General features: G+C 44.5%; 1 protein-coding gene across 1 annotated transcript in view; it reads right to left on the bottom strand.

The window, feature by feature from the left end:
* Positions 1-311: 311 nt before the first annotated feature.
* Positions 312-17,954, bottom strand: part of LOC106612537 (alpha-2-macroglobulin) — a 37,428-nt gene continuing 19,785 nt past the window's right edge. The window contains exons 22-35 of the mRNA XM_045724498.2: positions 14,036-14,087; positions 13,874-13,957; positions 7,868-8,044; positions 6,216-6,291; positions 5,837-5,993; positions 5,616-5,690; positions 5,069-5,231; positions 4,554-4,744; positions 4,053-4,268; positions 3,477-3,601; positions 1,645-1,735; positions 1,024-1,092; positions 761-869; positions 312-657 (exon numbers count right to left, since the gene is read on the bottom strand). Coding sequence (XP_045580454.1) covers positions 617-657; positions 761-869; positions 1,024-1,092; positions 1,645-1,735; positions 3,477-3,601; positions 4,053-4,268; positions 4,554-4,744; positions 5,069-5,231; positions 5,616-5,690; positions 5,837-5,993; positions 6,216-6,291; positions 7,868-8,044; positions 13,874-13,957; positions 14,036-14,087 — 1,626 coding nt within the window. The 3' untranslated portion in view covers positions 312-616. The remainder of the gene's footprint in view (positions 658-760; positions 870-1,023; positions 1,093-1,644; positions 1,736-3,476; positions 3,602-4,052; positions 4,269-4,553; positions 4,745-5,068; positions 5,232-5,615; positions 5,691-5,836; positions 5,994-6,215; positions 6,292-7,867; positions 8,045-13,873; positions 13,958-14,035; positions 14,088-17,954) is intronic.

The raw sequence follows: 17,954 nt of genomic DNA, 5'->3' as shown, positions 1-17,954 counted from the left end.
GGAAGAAAAAAGATGAGAACCAAAGGTTTTGAACAAAATTGAGAAAAAACATTTAAATAACTTTGTATAGTTGGCAACATGGATTAACAGCACATTGCAGCTCTCTGGAACTTAACAAAAACAACCTTTGATATGGTCGGACAGGACATGTACACCCACAGGTACTAATTGCCCAGGAAGAGACTCACTGTCTTACATAAAGCCTTTCAATATTCCCCTTGTCTCCTGAGCCTACACCTTGGAACTCATTTCTTGCCATAGTGTGACATCAAAACCTACACGCAAAACGATCTGGAAAAAATGCTCAAGAATAGGGTTTTAATTAAAAACTTTAATTCCAGTAATTTACATCCTTTACTTTAGAGCTTGAAAGATGCTTCAAGGGCTGCATGTGTGATCTCTGTTAATGTCATTTTCTTCTTACATCTTCAAAGCGGCAAATACAACGAATAGGTCCATGTAAAGAATTCTCTAATAACAAAATAGCCAGCATTTAGGTAAAATTAATAAATGAATATTACATATAGTATAAGGGTCAGGCCAGCTAAATAAAATTACTAATAATTCAACATCACCAATAATTCTAGATTTAAAATAGGACAGCAGCTTGTAACCCCTACTTGCAAGGGAAGACATATTCTGTCTCTGCCTGGTCACCTGAATTAAACCAAAAATACAGGTAAGTCTCAGTAAATGAACTAAATGTTACTAAAAATAAGAGGGAAAAATACATCTTGGTGAAGGTTAGATATAAACTTACTCGGCTGGTAGTAGTCGTAGATCTTGACCACCGCTGGCTTTAGATTCTGTACTGGGAGCTCCTGTATGATGTCCAGGGTGTGGTTGAAAGGTGGGAACAGTGATGGTAACTGTTGGGAGAGAAAAAAACCAATTTTGGTTACACATATTTAAACCCTCCAAGCAGAAGTGTATTTTGGTTTTGCTGACTTTGAAGGAGAATAATTCCATTATATTGAGAGTGTTATGTGCACTGTTTCAAACTGATGGATGATTTGGTCTCACCTCGCTCAAGTACATTAACACATGATCATCTTTAGTATCGACACGATCCACTAGAGGTGAACCCGACAGCTGTGAAGACAAGCCATTCTCTGATTATTCATATTGCATCGACAATGTTGTAACTTTAATAGGTTACAGAGTTAATGTTTACATTTAATTAATTGAGCTGTATATAAATATATTTCTCTTTTACAGTTATTTACATACTGTATGTACAAGAGTAATTGTATTAGAATTCATATGATGAGATTGAGCGAACTACAGTATGTACATATTTCTGTTGTATTGACTGCAAGTACCAGAATGCCCTGCGACAGGAAGTAAGAAACAAGAACACGCCAGTTATGTACAAGTGACAAGTGATTATCCTGGCTTTCGCTAGCAACTTTCTTTTATTGTTTTGTAGAATCCAAAGTGGTAAAATGTAACGTGAACCAGTATTATTACTAAAATAAGCTTTCATCTTACAACCGACGTCTAGAGTCATTACTTTGAAGATAGTTATTCCATAGACAAAAAATATATGTTTCAGTAAGGTTCACAGATGAGAGGCAAGAGCTACAAGGATAAAGGTCACAGGTAACACCATAAACGTATGTTATCAACAACAAAAAAACTCACCCTCCCCAAAGACTCTGGGTCTGGGGCAAACCCAGACAGCATTTTCAAATCCACTATAATCATATTGGTGGTCAGCTCCTTTCCATTGTATCTGTGAAAGCAAAGAGATGCCTGTGATTAGAGGTCGACCGATTAATCGGAATGGCCGATTAATTAGGGCCGATTTCAAGTTTTCATAACAATCGGTAATCTTCATTTTTGGACACCGATTATATTGCAATCCACGAGGAGACTGCATGGCAGGCTGACCACCTGTTATGTGAGTGCAGGCAGAAAGGAGCCATGGTAAGTTGCTAGCTAGCATTATCTTATAAAAAACAATCAATCTTAACATAATCACTAGTTAACTACACATGGTTGATGATATTACTAGTTTAACTAGCTTGTCCTGCGTTGCATATAATCAACGCGGTGCCTGAAATTGTGTCACTTCTCTGGCGTTCAGTGTAAGCAGAGTCAGGGTATATGCAGCAGTTTGGGTCGCCTGGCTCATTGCGAACTGTGTGAAGACCATTTCTTCCTAACAAAGACTGTAATTAATTTGCCAGAATTTTACATAATTATGACATAACATTGAAGGTTGTGGAATGTAACAGCAATATTTAGACTTAGGGTTGCCAACCGTTCGACGGAACGGTTCTGTATTTCACTGAAAGAATAAACGTTTTCTTTTCGAAATGATAGTTTCCGAATTTGACCATATTAATGACCTAAGGCTCGTATTTCTGTGTGTTTATTACATTATAATTAAGTCTATGATTTGATATTTGATAGAGCAGTCTGACTGAGTGGTGGTTGGCAGCAGCAGGCTCGGAAGCATTCATTCAAACTGCACTTTCCTCCGTTTTCCAGCAGATTTTTGCAATGCTTGAAGCACAGCGCTGTTTATGACTTCAAGCCTATCAACTCCGGAGAATAGGCTGGCAATACTATAGTGCCTATAAGAATATCCAATAGTCAAAGGTCTATGAAATACAAATGGTATAGAGAGAAATAGTCCTATAATAACTACAACCTAAAACTACTTAACTGGGAATATTGAAGACTCATGTGAAAAGGAACCACTAGCTTTCATATGTTCTCATGTTCTGAGCAAGGAACTTAAACGTTAGCTTTTTTTACATGGCACATACTTTCTTCTCCAACACTGTGATTTTGCATTATTTAAACCACATTGAACATGTTTCATTATTTATTTGAGACTAAATAGATTTTATTTATGTATTGTATTAAGTTAAAATAAAAGTGTTCATTGTTCATTCAGTATTGTTGTAATTGTTATTATTACAAATATATATATATATTCTGAATAATCGGTATCGGCTTTTTTTGGTCCTCCAATAATCGGTATCGGCGTTGAAAAATCATAATCGGTCGACCTCTACCTGGGATATCAAAGTTTGATTTTGATAAACAATAAACAAACTAATTAAACTAGTTTGATTATTTTTGCCATAAAAAGGCCAGGTTGCCAGATTTATTTTTATTACTGTTCCTGATCCAAGCCTAGGTAGAAACCAGTGGAGGCTGCTGAGGGGAGGACGGCTCATAGTAATGGCTGGAATAGAATGGCATCAAACACATGGAAACCATGTGTTTGATGTATTTGATAGCGTTCCAATATTCCACTCCAGCCATTACCATGAGCCTGTCCTCCCCAATTAAGCTGCCACCAACCTCCTGTGGTAGAAACTAGAAGTGAAATAACCAATAGGAAACCAAGTCATTTGGGTCAAGTCCATTCTGTAAGACATGCTCCATAATAACACTTTGGAGTGTCATTAATAAACGTATTGAATGAAGGCTTCCGTAAATGTGTCATTCATTCTTACTGAGACTGGAGTTTCAGCGTGACTCTGGGTCTCAAAGAGTTGCTGTTGCAGTCCACCTCTGTCTTCACCTGGATACTGAGTGTTGTGCTGTCAGTAGGAGTAGGGATGTTGTAGTGGAGCGCTACCTGGGAAAGAAAACATTTAAAAAGTCAGGAGAGGCTTCTTCAATCCACAGTCTGGGCTCTGGCTATCTGTATAATTGTTTACTTCAATTCTTGAATTATATAACCATTATATAACTAATGATTCACGAGGAGTTACTTTTCCCCAGCCCCATCCCTCAGCTCACAGGAGGTTGGTGGCAGCTTAATTGGGGAGGACAGGCTTGTAGTAATGGCTGGAGCGGAATAAGTGGAATGGTAGCAAATACATCAAACATGTGGTTTGCTCTGTTCCATCCATTATTATGAGCCGTCCTCCCCTCAGCAGCCTCCACTGCCTCAGCTGTATACCAAATCAGGTGGCACAGGGTTGCTGTTTTGCGGAAGAAAAACATTCCCAGACTGTAGTTTTAGTGATGGATTAAACCGTATTTTGGCACCAGAGGATTGGGAGGAGAGACGTGTAATCACTGACCTGCACTGAGGCACAAGCACTGCCCTTCACTTCCACCGTGTACTTCCCTTCTGTGTCCTGCAGCGCACTCTCCTGGTAGAGAAGCTTGTTGTTTTTGTTAACTTCAAAGAGGTGCTGTCCCCCGCTGGGAGACTGTACTGTCACTGTGCTGGTGCCCTCTCTACTGAACACCCTGGTGGAGTAGAGAGCCAGGGCCTGGAGGGCCACCACTGTGTCCTAAACACACACACCAACAGATCACAGACAAATCTGTTCAAAATGAATGAAACGATCCCATTTTACAGAAAGGGTAATTTTACATTGGTCAGTTCCTAGAGTGACTTTCTCATTTCATCCATTCTGATTTCTTGGCTCCACTTCAGTGGAAGTTAGCATCACCAGGCTTGACATGACAAGAAGCACAAAAATGCCTGTGATCTGGTAAAAGTCAAGGTAATAACACCTCACTTCTAGTGCACAGCAACGGGTGCCTTTTTGGAACAGAGGCGCTTTGAAGTATACCTGTGTGGAGGAGAAGCCTCCGTATGCGTTCTGCTGCCTCACCAGCCACCTGACGATGCGGGAGGCGTAGCCCAGGTCAGTGGTAGACAGAGGGGAGGCACTGAGGGAAGCCAGCAGAACGTAGGAGCTGACCTCCACTGCCAGGGAGGCTGAGGTCTCTGAGGAGGTCTGAGTCCAGTGCAGGAGACCCCCTGAGGGATGAGGAGCGTGCACACACACACACACACACACACACACACACACACACAGAAAATAGGGACTCGCTTATTCATCACTATACAGGATACAAAGTTCTTCACTGACCTCCACAATGAATTTTATGACAAAAAAATGAATTTTATTACAGACACCTGAGTTCAAATCGTATTTGTGTTCTATAAAATACTTTGGGTGTTTGATTGAGCCTATTTGGAGTGCCAGACGGGTGGAGGGTTTGCACTTTTGGGATTACTCCATTGACTAACTCAATTAAGTCAAGACAGCGCAAACAGATCTTGGACCAGGATACGTCTCACCCTCTTGTAATGCGACCGTGTCCAGGTGCTGTAGAAGTTGGGCCCGGGTCTCCATGTCCCCTGCCAGGGTAAAGGTGTAGGCCAGCAGAGCAGTAGTGTAGGTGTTGGACAAATCACTGGTGGAGTTCTTCAGGCAAGACAAACTGCCGTTCACAACAGGATCCTAGAGCACAAAATAACAGAGCAGCACATTAAGAGACATGTTAGCCTGGTCCCAGATCTGTTTGTACTGGCAAGCCAATGCAAACAGATCTGGGACTAGGCTACAGACATTCATGCTGAAGCACATCTAGTTTTTTAGCTCACAGTAGTAACTAAGCCTACTCAGTTTTAACAGCGCAATACCATTTAGATCTGCTTATGGTAACACATATTCTTATACTTATTGCATAGGCTACTTTGAGAGAGAATCATTATTTGACTGAATTTTAATGATGACAGTTGATGTAAGAGGTACACAACAGACTTCATACAGGAGGCTAAATCACTTTCCTGTAATGGACATGGTTGTCTTGAGAAACAATGGTTATCTGGAGATGCTACTTACCGACACTGATATGTTGAGCTCCAGCATTGAAGCAGTGATGTAGGCCGTCAGTGTGACTTCATCTGTCACCCCTCCCTACAAAACAATATGTCAAAATACTAAAACATGTCCATGAAACTGTATCTAGCCTGTTGAAATCCTCATTCCCAATGGTCTGGTCTGATGAGACATACAACTACATCTTCTTCCATCTTCTATCAGTTTATTATCAATATAAATACCTTCATTCTGTTGTTAAAGAGTTTCCCCAATCCGACGAAACACCCATGTTTGCCTTGTTGATGTTCTAACCAAGTCTTGGATTGCACAATTTGTGCCGGGTCAATATAAATGAAAGACTGTGCTTTGCCAAAGGATCTCAAGACAAAAGCAGTCAGCCTGAGGAAAGAGAACTAGATTTGAATGTCCCGTCATAATACCCACATAAGGTTGTCATAAACATGACTTAGAGCTTGACATTACCTGCAATGACAGCTTATGTTAACCTATGTCGCATCCATGGTCCCCCTGCCAGACACTATGCCATTTGATTGGTCAATGTTTCCTTAATAAAACAGACAAAAGTATGTGTTTACAAATAGGAGAAAACACTATACTCACCAAGTGTTCCCCGAGCCTTGTCCAAATGTGCTGTATGCACCATCAAAATGCTTGTAGTTCAGCTGCCTTTGGTAACCTGTCGGTGTGTTTTTAGAGAGAACAATAAAGTGCCCAAATGTTTTTTATAGTCACTGAGTGTGTGCCCCAAATGGCACCCTATTCCCTATATAGTACACTACTTTGGCCAGGAAAAATCAGTGCACTATGTAGGCAATATGGTGTTCCTACATGTGTTGGGTCAGTCATGCTCAGACACGAGACATATGTGGCAGGGTCTACAGGAAATCACGGACTACAAAAAGAAAACCAGCCACGTCACGGACACTGACATCACGCTTCCAAACAAACTAAACACCTTCTTTGCCCGCTTTGAAGATAATACAGTGCCACCGTCGCGGCCCGCTAACAAGAACTGCATCCCCCCCTCTCCTTCTCCGTGGCCAATGTGAGTAAAACATTTAAACGTGTTAACCCTTGCAGGTCTGCTGGCCCAGACGGCATCCCAAGCCGCATCCTCAGAGCATGCGCAGACCAGCTGGCTGGTGTGTTTACGGACATATTCAATCGCTCCCTATCCCAGTCTGCTGTCCCCACATGCTTCAAGATGGCCACCATTGTTCCTGTACCCAGGAAGGAAAAGATAACTGAACTAAATGACTACCGCCCCATAGCACTCACTGGGTGGTAGTGCTTTGAGAGACTAGTCAAGGATCATATCACCTCCACCTTACCGGCCACCCTAGACCCACTTCAGTTTGCATACCACCCTAACAGGTCCACAGACGATGCAATCGCCATCACACTGCACACTGCCTTATCCCATCTGGACGAGGTATACCTATGTAAGAATGCTGCTCATTGACAACAGCTCAGCATTCAACACCATAGTACCCTCCAAGTTCATCATCAAGCTGGAGGCCCTGGGCCTCAACCCCGCCCTGTGCAACTACCTGCCCTCCATGACATCTATAGCACCCGATGTCACAGGAAGGCAAAAAAGATCAAAGACATAAACCCCCCGGGCCACTGCCTGTTCACCCCACTACCATCCAGAAGGCAAGGTCAGTACAGGTGCATCAAAGCTGGGACCGAGAGACTGAACAGCTTCTATCTCAAGGCCATCAGACTGTTAAACAGCCATCACTAACTCAGAGAGGCTGCTGCCTACATAGAGACCCAATCACTGGCCACATAAATAAATTGATCACTAGTCACTTTAAACAATGCCACTTTAAATAATGACACTTGAATAATGTTTACATATCTTAAATTACTCATCTCATGCATATACTGTATTTATACCATCTATTGCACCTTACCTATGCCGCTCGGGCATTCCTCATCCATATATTTATATGTACATATTCTCATTCATCACTTTTAGATTTGTGTTTGTTGGGGAATTGTTAGATCATTTGTTAGATATTACTGCACTGTCGGAACTAGAAGCACAAGCATTTCAATACACTTGCATTAACATCTGCTAACCATGTGTATGTGACCAATAAAATGTGGTTTTGATTAACATGATAGCAGGGTCGTAGTGGTGAAACATTTTAAAATGTTCTTCAATGGAAATAGATCCAGCTGTTTGGCAGTTTTCTTCCATTTGGTGCCCAATGAATACGGCCCATATTTTGAGGGACTCTTACCACTAATGAGGAACTTGGTGGCCTTGTCTCGGATGGCTGGAGTGAGCTGCTCTGTGTTCCTCAGGTACTCGAGTATGTAGATATTGGGGGCGAGGAGGGCCATATTCTGCTCTCCACACCCATACGGCATCTGCAGCAGTCCATCCAGGTTCTTGAGGGCCCGACCCAGGATGTCCCCTACAGAGAAACATGGGACTCTGTAAGACTGTCCTCTTTAGCAAACAGCAACATTATCGCTGGAGAAGGGTTGCTTTTCCCACCATTACGCCTCTACCAGGTAGCCTAGCGGTTAGAGTGTTGGACCAGTTACCGAAAGGTTGCTACCCATTGGGAACAAATTGGTTGAAATAACATTGTTTCAACTTAATTTGTCAACGTATTGTGACGTGGAATCTACTTGGGAAACTGTTATTATATCATCATCATCATCATGGTAACCAATTTTCAACATATTTTTTATTTATTTTATTTCACCTTTATTTAACCAGGTAGGCAAGTTGAGAACAAGTTCTAATTTACAATTGCGACCTGGCCAAGATAAAGCAAAGCAGTTCGACAACATACAACAACACAGAGTTACACATGGTGTAAAACAAATATACAGTCAATAATACAGTAGAAAAATAAGTCTATGTACAATGTGAGCAAATGAGGTGAGATAAGGGAGGTAAAGGCAAAAAAGGTCCATGGTGGCAAAGTAAATACAATATAGCAAGTAAAACACTGGAATGGTAGATTTGTAGTAGAAGAAAGTGCAAAGTAGAAATAAATAATGGGGTGCAAAGGAGCAAAATAAATAAAATAAATAAATACAGTAGGGGAAGAGGTAATTGTTTGGGCTAAATTATAGATGGGCTATGTACAGGTGCAGTGATCTGTGAGCTGCTCTGACAGCTGGTGCGTAAAGCTAGTGATGGAGATAAGTGTTTCCAGTTTCAGAGATTTTTGTAGTTCGTTCCAGTCATTGGCAGCAGAGAACTGGAAGGAGAGACGGTCAAAGGAGGAATTGGCTTTGGGGGTGACCAGAGAGATATACCTGCTGGAGCGCGTGCTACAGGTGGGTGCTGCTATGGTGACCAGTGAGCGGAGATAAGGGGGGACTTTACCTAGCAGGGTCTTGTAGATGACCTGGAGCCAGTGGGTTTGGTGACGATTATGAAGCGAAGGCCAGCCAGCGAGAGCGTACAGGTCGCAGTGGTGGGTAGTATATGGGGCTTTGGTGACAAAACAGATGGCACTGTGATAGACTGCATCCAGTTTGTTGAGCAGGGTATTGGAGGCTATTTTGTAAATGACATCGCCGAAGTCGAGGATTGGTAGGATGGTCAGTTTTACGAGGGTATGTTTGGCAGCATGAGTGAAGGATGCTTTGTTGCGAAATAGGAAGCCAATTCTAGATTTAACTTTGGATTGGAGATGTTTGATGTGAGTCTGGAAGGAGAGTTTACAGTCTAACCAGACACCTAGGTATTTGTAGTTGTCCACATATTCTAAGTCAGAACCGTCCAGAGTAGTGATGCTGGACAGGCGGGCAGGTGCAGGCAGCGATCGGTTGAAGAGCATGCATTTAGTTTTACTTGTATTTAGGAGCAGTTGGAGGCCACGGAAGAAGAGTTGTATGGCATTGAAGCTCGTCTGGAGGTTAGTTAACACAGTGTCCAAAGAAGGGCCAGAAGTATACAGAATGGTGTCGTCTGCATAGAGGTGGATCAGAGACTCACCAGCAGCAAGAGCGTCATCATTGATGTATACAGAGAAAAGAGTTGGCCCAAGAATTGAACCCTGTGGCACCCCCATAGAGACTGCCAGAGGTTCGGACAACAGGCCCTCTGATTTGACACACTGAACTCTATCAGAGAAGTAGTTGGTGAACCAGGCGATGCAATCATTTGAGAAACCAAGGCTATTGAGTCTGCCGATGAGAATGTGGTGATTGACATAAACAAACCTTGTATAAAATATGTTGAATTTCTACGTTTGAAACAACGTCAGATCTTCCAACGTTATATCCACTATCAGAAATAAAATTCTAGGACTGGCTGCATATCCTAGTGGAGAGTTAATCTATCTACAGCTATCCATTTGGTCTCCCATCCAGGGTTTTATATTTGTCACTGACTACCAATGTGCTATTGTGAGAATGCTTATTGAGAAATCTCTTATTAACTAAATAGATTCACTGCTGATATCGTAGTCATATCAAAGTGTAGGTTTAACAGAGCAAATGAAATGTAGCCATACTCTGAAGTCATTTGTCATCAACAATACTATTTAGGCCCTAAATTCAATTCAGGGTTCAACTAAAAATAGACAATACATATATTATCCTAGGGTTTCAAATGTAATCTTTAAGTTAATAATTAATTATTAATGTTGTATTCACGTCTCCATCTCAACCAATAAGTCAATGTTGTCTACAAATGAATAATTCATATGTTGGATTCATGTCTCCATCGCAACCAAAAATATCAATTAAAGAATAGGACTAAATCAAATTAAACTTTAAATTCACTTTAAATAACGTTTGATTTTATTTAGTCCTATTCTTTAACTTTGAGATGGAGACGTGAATCCAACATATCAATTATTAATTTGTAAGCAAACTGGAATTATAGCCAGACTAAATCAGTGGCACAAAAGATACATCTCTTTCAAATGTTGATATTTGGTTGCGTTGACAATCAAACATTATATATCACTTTTGCAATAAAGTAAATAGCCTATAAACTTGTTGACAAGTGGCCAGCGGCTCAGATGAAACTATCCAAGCATTAGATACATCTCTTTTAAATGTTGATATTTGGGTGCGTTGTCAACCTAACACAACTCAATATTGCTTTTGTAATAAAGTAAATCTTAAAAACGAATGTAACAAAACATACAGTAGTGCTGTAGATTAGGAACCTGTTTCTCCTTAAATTGTATTACAAAGTAGGGGAGAGTGGGGTATGTTGAGCCATTTTTTACATTCAGCGTTACTCCGTCAAGGGAAATATCGTATTCTTTCTAACAAAGATGTACATATATTTCAGGATGTTGTGTATCGCTGGAAATAACCAGAATTCATGTAAACATTACAGTTTCGAAAACGTTGTTTGTCCCCCAAAAAAGTGGTCTCTTGGCACAACTTACCCCGGGTATGGGGTAAATTGACCCGCGTGACAGGGTAAATTAAGTCACCTACAAATTTCGGTACTAAATTAAATATTACCACTACCTTTTTAAAATAATTTCTTTAAACCATGGCCACATTTTGAGGTTACTGTAACGATTAAATGTCTTCCTTTGTAATCATAGAAAGCGTGCATGTTCAACATAGCATGCAAAGGTAGCAGGTCTGTGGGAATCTTCACCATTGTTATAATAATCAGTGCAGAATCTGATCACTTGCACTATATCCTTTTAATGTAATCTCAACTGTAATCCAGGTCATTTGGTTTTGCTATTAGACTAAGCATAGTGATAACACATTAAGTTGTCATAAAAATACCTGACATTGTATTCCCATTTTGTTGAGCACTGTGATAACACATTTAGACGACAACTACTGTAAACCAAAAATCAGACACTGTTTTTTCATTGGAATTTGGTTGTGCTTTTAGATGGTTGAAAGCATAGTGATAACATTGGGAATTGAACAAACTTCTGGATGTCCTTTTTGAGTGGTTGAATAAAGGTTGAAATCAAATTGAATGTCAAATCAAAATCAAATTTTATTAATCACATGCACCGAATACAACAACCTTGCCGTGAAGCCCTTAAAAACTTCTTACGCCTAGGCGTCCCGTCAGCGACAATTTCCGGTGAAATTGGAGGGCGTATACAGGGGTACCGGTACCGAGTCAATGTGGAGGCTATATACAGGGGGTACCGGTACTGAGTCAATGTGGAGGCTATATACAGGGTGTACCGGTACCGAGTCAATGTGGCGGCTATATACAGGGGGTACCGGTACCGAGTCAATGTGGAGGCTATATACAGGGGGTACCGGTACTGAGTCAATGTGGAGGCTATATACAGGGGTACCGGTACCGAGTCAATGTGGAGGCTATATACAGGGGGTACCGGTACCGAGTCAATGTGGAGGCTATATACAAGGGGTACCAGTACAGTCAATGTGGAGGCTTTATACAGGGGGTACCGGTACCGAGTCAATGTGGAGGTTATATACAGGTGGTACTGGTACCGAGTCAATATGGAGGCTATATACAGGGGGTACCGGTACCAGGTCAATGTGAAGGTTATATACAGGGGTTCCGGTACAGTCAATGTGGAGGCTATATACAGGGGGTACCGGTACCGAGTCAATGTGGTGGCTATATACAAGGGGTACCAGTACAGTCAATGTGGAGGCTTTATACAGGGGGTACCGGTACCGAGTCAATGTGGAGGCTATATACAGGGGGTACCGGTACAGTCAATGTGGAGGTTATATACAGGGGGTACCGGTACCAAGTCAATGTGGAGGTTATATACAGGGGTACCGGTACCAGGTCAATGTGAAGGTTATATACAGGGGGTTCCGGTACAGTCAATGTGGAGGCTATATACAGGGGGTACCGGTACCGAGTCAATGTGGTGGCTATATACAAAGGGTACCAGTACAGTCAATGTGGAGGCTTTATACAGGGGGTTCCGGTACCGAGTCAATGTGGAGGCTATATACAGGGGGTACCGGTACCGAGTCAATGTGGAGGCTATATACAGGGGGTACCGGTACCGAGTCAATGTGGAGGCTATATACAAGGGGTGCCGGTACTGAGTCAATGTGGAGGTTATATACAGGGGGTACCGGTACCGAGTCAATAAGGAGGCTATATACAGGGGGTACCGGTACAGAGTCAATATGGAGGCTATATACAGGGGGTACCGGTACAGAGTCAATGTGGAGGTTATATACAGGGGGTACCGGTACAGAGTCAATATGGAGGCTATATACAGGGGGTACCGGTACCAAGTCAATGTGGAGGCTATATACAGGGGGTACCGGTATCGAGTCAATGTGGAGGCTATATACAGAGTGTACAGGTTAGTAATGAGGCTATATTCAGGGGGTACCGGTACAGAGTCAATATGGAGGCTATATACAGGGGGTACCGGTACAGAGTCAATGTGGAGGTTATATACAGGGGGTACCGGTACAGAGTCAATATGGAGGCTATATACAGGGGGTACCGGTACCAAGTCAATGTGGAGGCTATATACAGGGGGTACCGGTATCGAGTCAATGTGGAGGCTATATACAGAGTGTACAGGTTAGTAATGAGGCTATATTCAGGGGGTACCGGTACTGAGTCAATGTGCCAGGGTACAGGTTAGTCGAGGTAATTTGAACATGTATTTTTTTAAATATATCTAGGCAAGTCAGTAAAGAACAAATTCTTATTTACAATGACGGCCTACCCCCCCGGCCAAACCCTACCTTAAACCGGACGACGCTGGCCCAATTGTGCGCCAACCTATGGGATTCCCGATCACAGCCAGTTCTGACACAGAAAGGGAGCGAACCAGGACCTCTAGTGCCGTCTTAGACCGCTGCACAACTCGGGAGGCCAAGTGATGCATTGATAATAAACAGTGAGTAGCAGCAGTGTAAAAACAAGGGGGGGGGGGGTCAATGCAAATAGTCCCGGTGGCCATTTGATTAATTGTTCAGCGGTCTTATGGCCTCAGCCAAATATTACTAAAATGTCCACTTTGAAATGACGTTCTGTGTCCAGTGGGTAGTTCAAATCCCAGAGCGACAAGGTGAAAAATCTGTTGATGTGGCCCTGAGCAAGGCACTTAACCCTAATTGCTCCTAATTAACCCTAATTAGCATTAATAATGTCAGCACCTGGCCATGACCCCACTCTCCAAGGGTGTCTCAGGGAGAGTGAGATATGCAAAAAACACATTTCCAATTCACACATGTGAAATAGGACAAATATAAGCACCCACACACACACACACACACACACACTCTAAACTCACTACGTCTCCAAACAATACTATGGTACATTTTACCCAGGACTGAGAGAGAAATTCGATCAGATCCATCCACCACATTCTTGGGGAGTTGCAGTTCCACCTCCTCTATCAGAGCTTCTCCTGTGGACACAGATGATAAGATGAATGGAGATGATCAGTTCAATCACAGTGAACATTCAACGTTCATGCATTACTGACCAGTTGGACACAGCAACCAGTTGTAGGTGTCGGTCTTCTCTGTTCCCTCCGCCTGAGAGAGGTGAGAGAGAAAGAGAGAATGTTCAGTTAGAGGCAGTTACACTATTTCAGCCACACCCGTAGCTGAAAGGTGTATAAAATCGAGCACACAGCCATGCAATCTCCATAGACAAACATTGGCAATAGAATGGCCTTACTGAACAGCTCAGTGACTTTCAACGTGGCACCGTCATAGGATGCTACCTTTCCAACAAGTCATTTTGTCAGTCCCTGCTAAAGTTGCCCCGGTCAACTATAAGTGCTGTTATTGTGAAGTGGAAACTTCTAGGAGCAACAACGGCTCAGCCACGAGGCGGTAGGCCACACAATCTCACAGAACGCGACCGTTGAGTGCTGAAGCACGTAAAAATCATCTGTCCTCGATTGCAACACTCACTACCGAGCTCTAAACTGCCTCTGGAAGCAACGTCAGCAGTAGAACTGTTTGTTGGGAGCTTCATGAAATGGGTTTTCATGGCGAAGCAGCCGCACACAAGCCTAATGCCAAGCGTCGGCTGGAGTGGTGTAAAGCTTGCCGCCATTGGACTCTGAAGCAGTGGAAACGTGTTCTCTGCAGTGATGAATCAAGCTTTGCCATCTGCCTGTCCGACGGACTAATCTGGGTTTGGGACACCAACATAGAAAAACGCTACCTGCCCGAATGCATAGTGGCAACTGTAAAGTTTGGTGGAAGAGGAATAATGGTCTGAGGCTGTTTTTCATGGTTGGGCAAGGCCCCTTAGTTCCGGTTGTCACGCCCTGACCATAGAGAGCCCTTGGTTCTCTATGGTGTTTAGGTCAGAGCGTGACTAGGGGGGTGTTCTAGTCATAATATTCCTATGTTGGTGTTTTTGTATAGTTCCCAATTAGAGGCAGCTGATTATTGTTGTCTCTAATTGGGGATCATATTTAAGTGGTTCATTGTTCCCACCTGCTTTGTGGGATATTGTTTGGTTTTGTACTTGTTGCACCAGTTAGTCACGTTTTGTTGCTTGTTATTTGTTTTTTTTAAGAAGTTTCACTTTAAATAAATATGTGGACCTCAACACATGCTGCGCCTTGGTCCGTCTCTTACAACAACCATGACAGAATATCCCACCAAAAGAGGACCAAGCAGCGTGTTCACGAGGTAAAGGAGTTTTGGACATGGGAGGAAGTCATGGGAGGATACAAGACCCTTCCTTAGCGGGAGTCGCAAAGGAGCATAGAGGGACAGCAACGACGCCGGGGATCGCGGCCACAGAAACCCCAAGATTTGTTTTGGGGGGGGGGCACATGGAGCTGTCGGCTGAGCAGCGGAGAGTGCCGGAGCCCGAATGGCAGACAGCGGAGGACTTCAATGAGGGATACCGGAGAGAGGTGGAGGCGAGGAGTATGCTGCAGCGCAGGCGTACTGAAGAGCGGGTCATCAGTCCGGTCCTATCTGTGCCAGCTCCTCACACTCGCCCTGAAGAGCCAGAGACCATCAGGTAGGCGATGGAGAAGTTGGGAGAGAGAGAGAGGAGAGAGATGTTGTGCAGGTGTATTCTGCTCAACATTCGACCTGAAGAGCCTGTCAGCAGTCTGGTGAAGTCTGTGCGCCTCCCCAGTCCGGTACGTCCTGTGCCAGCTCCCCGCACCCTCCCTGAAGTGCGTGTCACCAGTCCGGTGCCACCTGTGCCGGCTCCACTCACCAGGCCTCCAGTGCGCCTCCCCAGTCCGGTACATCCTGTGCCAGCTCCCCGGACTTGCCCTGAAGTGCGTGTCACCAGTCCGGTGCCCCCTGTGCCTAATCCACGCACCAGGCCGCCTCCCCAGTCCGGTACGCCCTGTGCCAGCTCCCCGCACTCACCTTGAAGTGCCTGTCACCAGTCCGGTGCCACCTGTGCCGGCTCCACGCACCAGGCCTCCAGTGCGCCTCCCCAGTCCGGTACATCCTGTGCCAGCTCCCCGGACTCGCCCTGAAGTGCGTGTCACCAGTCCGGTGCCACCTGTGCCTGCTCCACGCACCAGGCCGCCTCCCCAGTCCGGTACGCCCTGTGCCAGCTCCCCGCACTCACCTTGAAGTGCCTGTCACCAGTCCGGTGCCACCTGTGCTGGCTCCACGCACCAGGCCTCCAGTGTGCCTCCTCAGTCCGGTACGTCCTGTGCCGGCTCCATGCACCAGGCCTCCAGTGCGCATCCCCAGCCCGGTACGTCCTGTGCCTGCTCCCCGCACTAGGCCTCCAGTGCACCTCTACAGCCCGGAACCTCCAGCGACTGTTTACAGTCCAGAGCTTCCAACGACGGTTCACAGTCCAGAGCTTCCAGTGCCGGTGAGCAGCCCGGAGCTTCCAGTGACGGTCAACGGCCCGGAGCTTCCAGTGACGGTCAACGGCCCGGAGCTTCCAGTGACGGGCAACGGCCCGGAGCTTCCAGTGACGGGCAACGGCCCGGAGCTTCCAGTGACGGGCAACGGCCCGGAGCTTCCAGTGACGGTCAACGGCCCGGAGCTTCCGATGATGGTCAACGGAGACTTCTTCTGCGCCGGTGCCCAGTCCAGGCACGGCGTCCAGTCCCGCTCCATGGCCGGATCCTTCCTCTGCGCCGGTGCCCAGTCCAGGCACGGCGTCCAGTCCCGCTCCATGGCCGGATCCTTCCTCTGCGCCGGTGCCCAGTCCAGGCACGGCGTCCAGTCCCGCTCCATGGCCGGAGCCTTCCTCTGCGCCGGTGCTCAGTGCAGGCACGGCGTTCAGTCCTGCCCCATGGCCGGAGCCTTCCTCTGTGCCGGTGCCCAGTCCAGGCGCGGTGTCCTGTCCCGCTCCATGGCCGGATCCGTGGTCTGGGCGGGTGCTAAGACCCGCACCGGAGCCGCCACCAACGCTAGTCACCCCCCCCAACACTCCCCATTTGGTTTCAGGTTTTGCGGCCGGAGTCTGCACCTTTGGAAGGGGGGGGGTACTGTCACGCCCTGACCGTAGCAAGCCCTTGGTTCTCTATGGTGTTTAGGTCAGAGCGTGACTAGGGGGGGTTCTAGTCATAATATTTCTATGTTGGTGTTTTTGTATGGTTCCCAATTAGAGGCAGCTGATTATCGTTGTCTCTAATTGGGGATCATATTTAAGTGGTTCATTGTTCCCACTTGCTTTGTGGGATATTGTTTGGTTTTGTGCTTATTGCACCAGTTAGTCATGTTTTGCTGCTTGTTATTTGTTTTGTTGAAGAAGTTTCACTTTAAATAAATATGTGGAACTCAACACACGCTGCGCCTTGGTCCGTCTCTTACAACAACCGTGACACCGGTGAAGGGAAATCTTAACGCTACAGCATACAATGTCATTCTAGACCAGGGGTTCTTTAACTTTTTCAGCCTGGGACCCAAATCAGAAATTCTGTGTTTTCCTGGGACCCAAGCTTAGGAAAATGTGCAACTATACTTAAAAATTGGTACATTTCATTGCCCTTATGCCTAAAAAAATGCAATGTAGACAAAAACAAATAACAATGAAATACTCAAATATATTTTAATATCTATTTTTCCTCATTAAAAACACTCTTACATATCTATCTAGGTTGGAACTGTTGTTGTTAAAATACAATAAATCATTTTCATTCTGAACTGGAATAAACTGATTGATCACATGTCTATTCTGGGCTCAGTTTTTAACATTGCAACACTGAGGTCATGCTCAGCATTGACACTGTTTCTGTACTTGAGAACCCTGACTTGCATAGGTATGTGGTGCCAAACTGGATCAGAACATCTACTGCTTTCTCAGTCAGGGAGGAGACCGCTTCCTGCTGCAGATGAGCAACCCAGACCTGTGTGACTGTTTGTCTCAAAAAGCATCTTGCTTCAATCAGTTTATTCCAGTTCAGAATAAAAATGATTACTTGTAACAGCAACAGTTCCAACCTAGAC

This window comes from Salmo salar, chromosome 09 (assembly GCF_965601325.2).
Source record: "Salmo salar chromosome 09, fSalSal1, whole genome shotgun sequence".
Taxonomy (NCBI): domain Eukaryota; kingdom Metazoa; phylum Chordata; class Actinopteri; order Salmoniformes; family Salmonidae; genus Salmo; species Salmo salar.
Note: the sequence above shows the minus strand (reverse complement) of the source record. Positions and strands in the feature narration are given on the sequence as shown.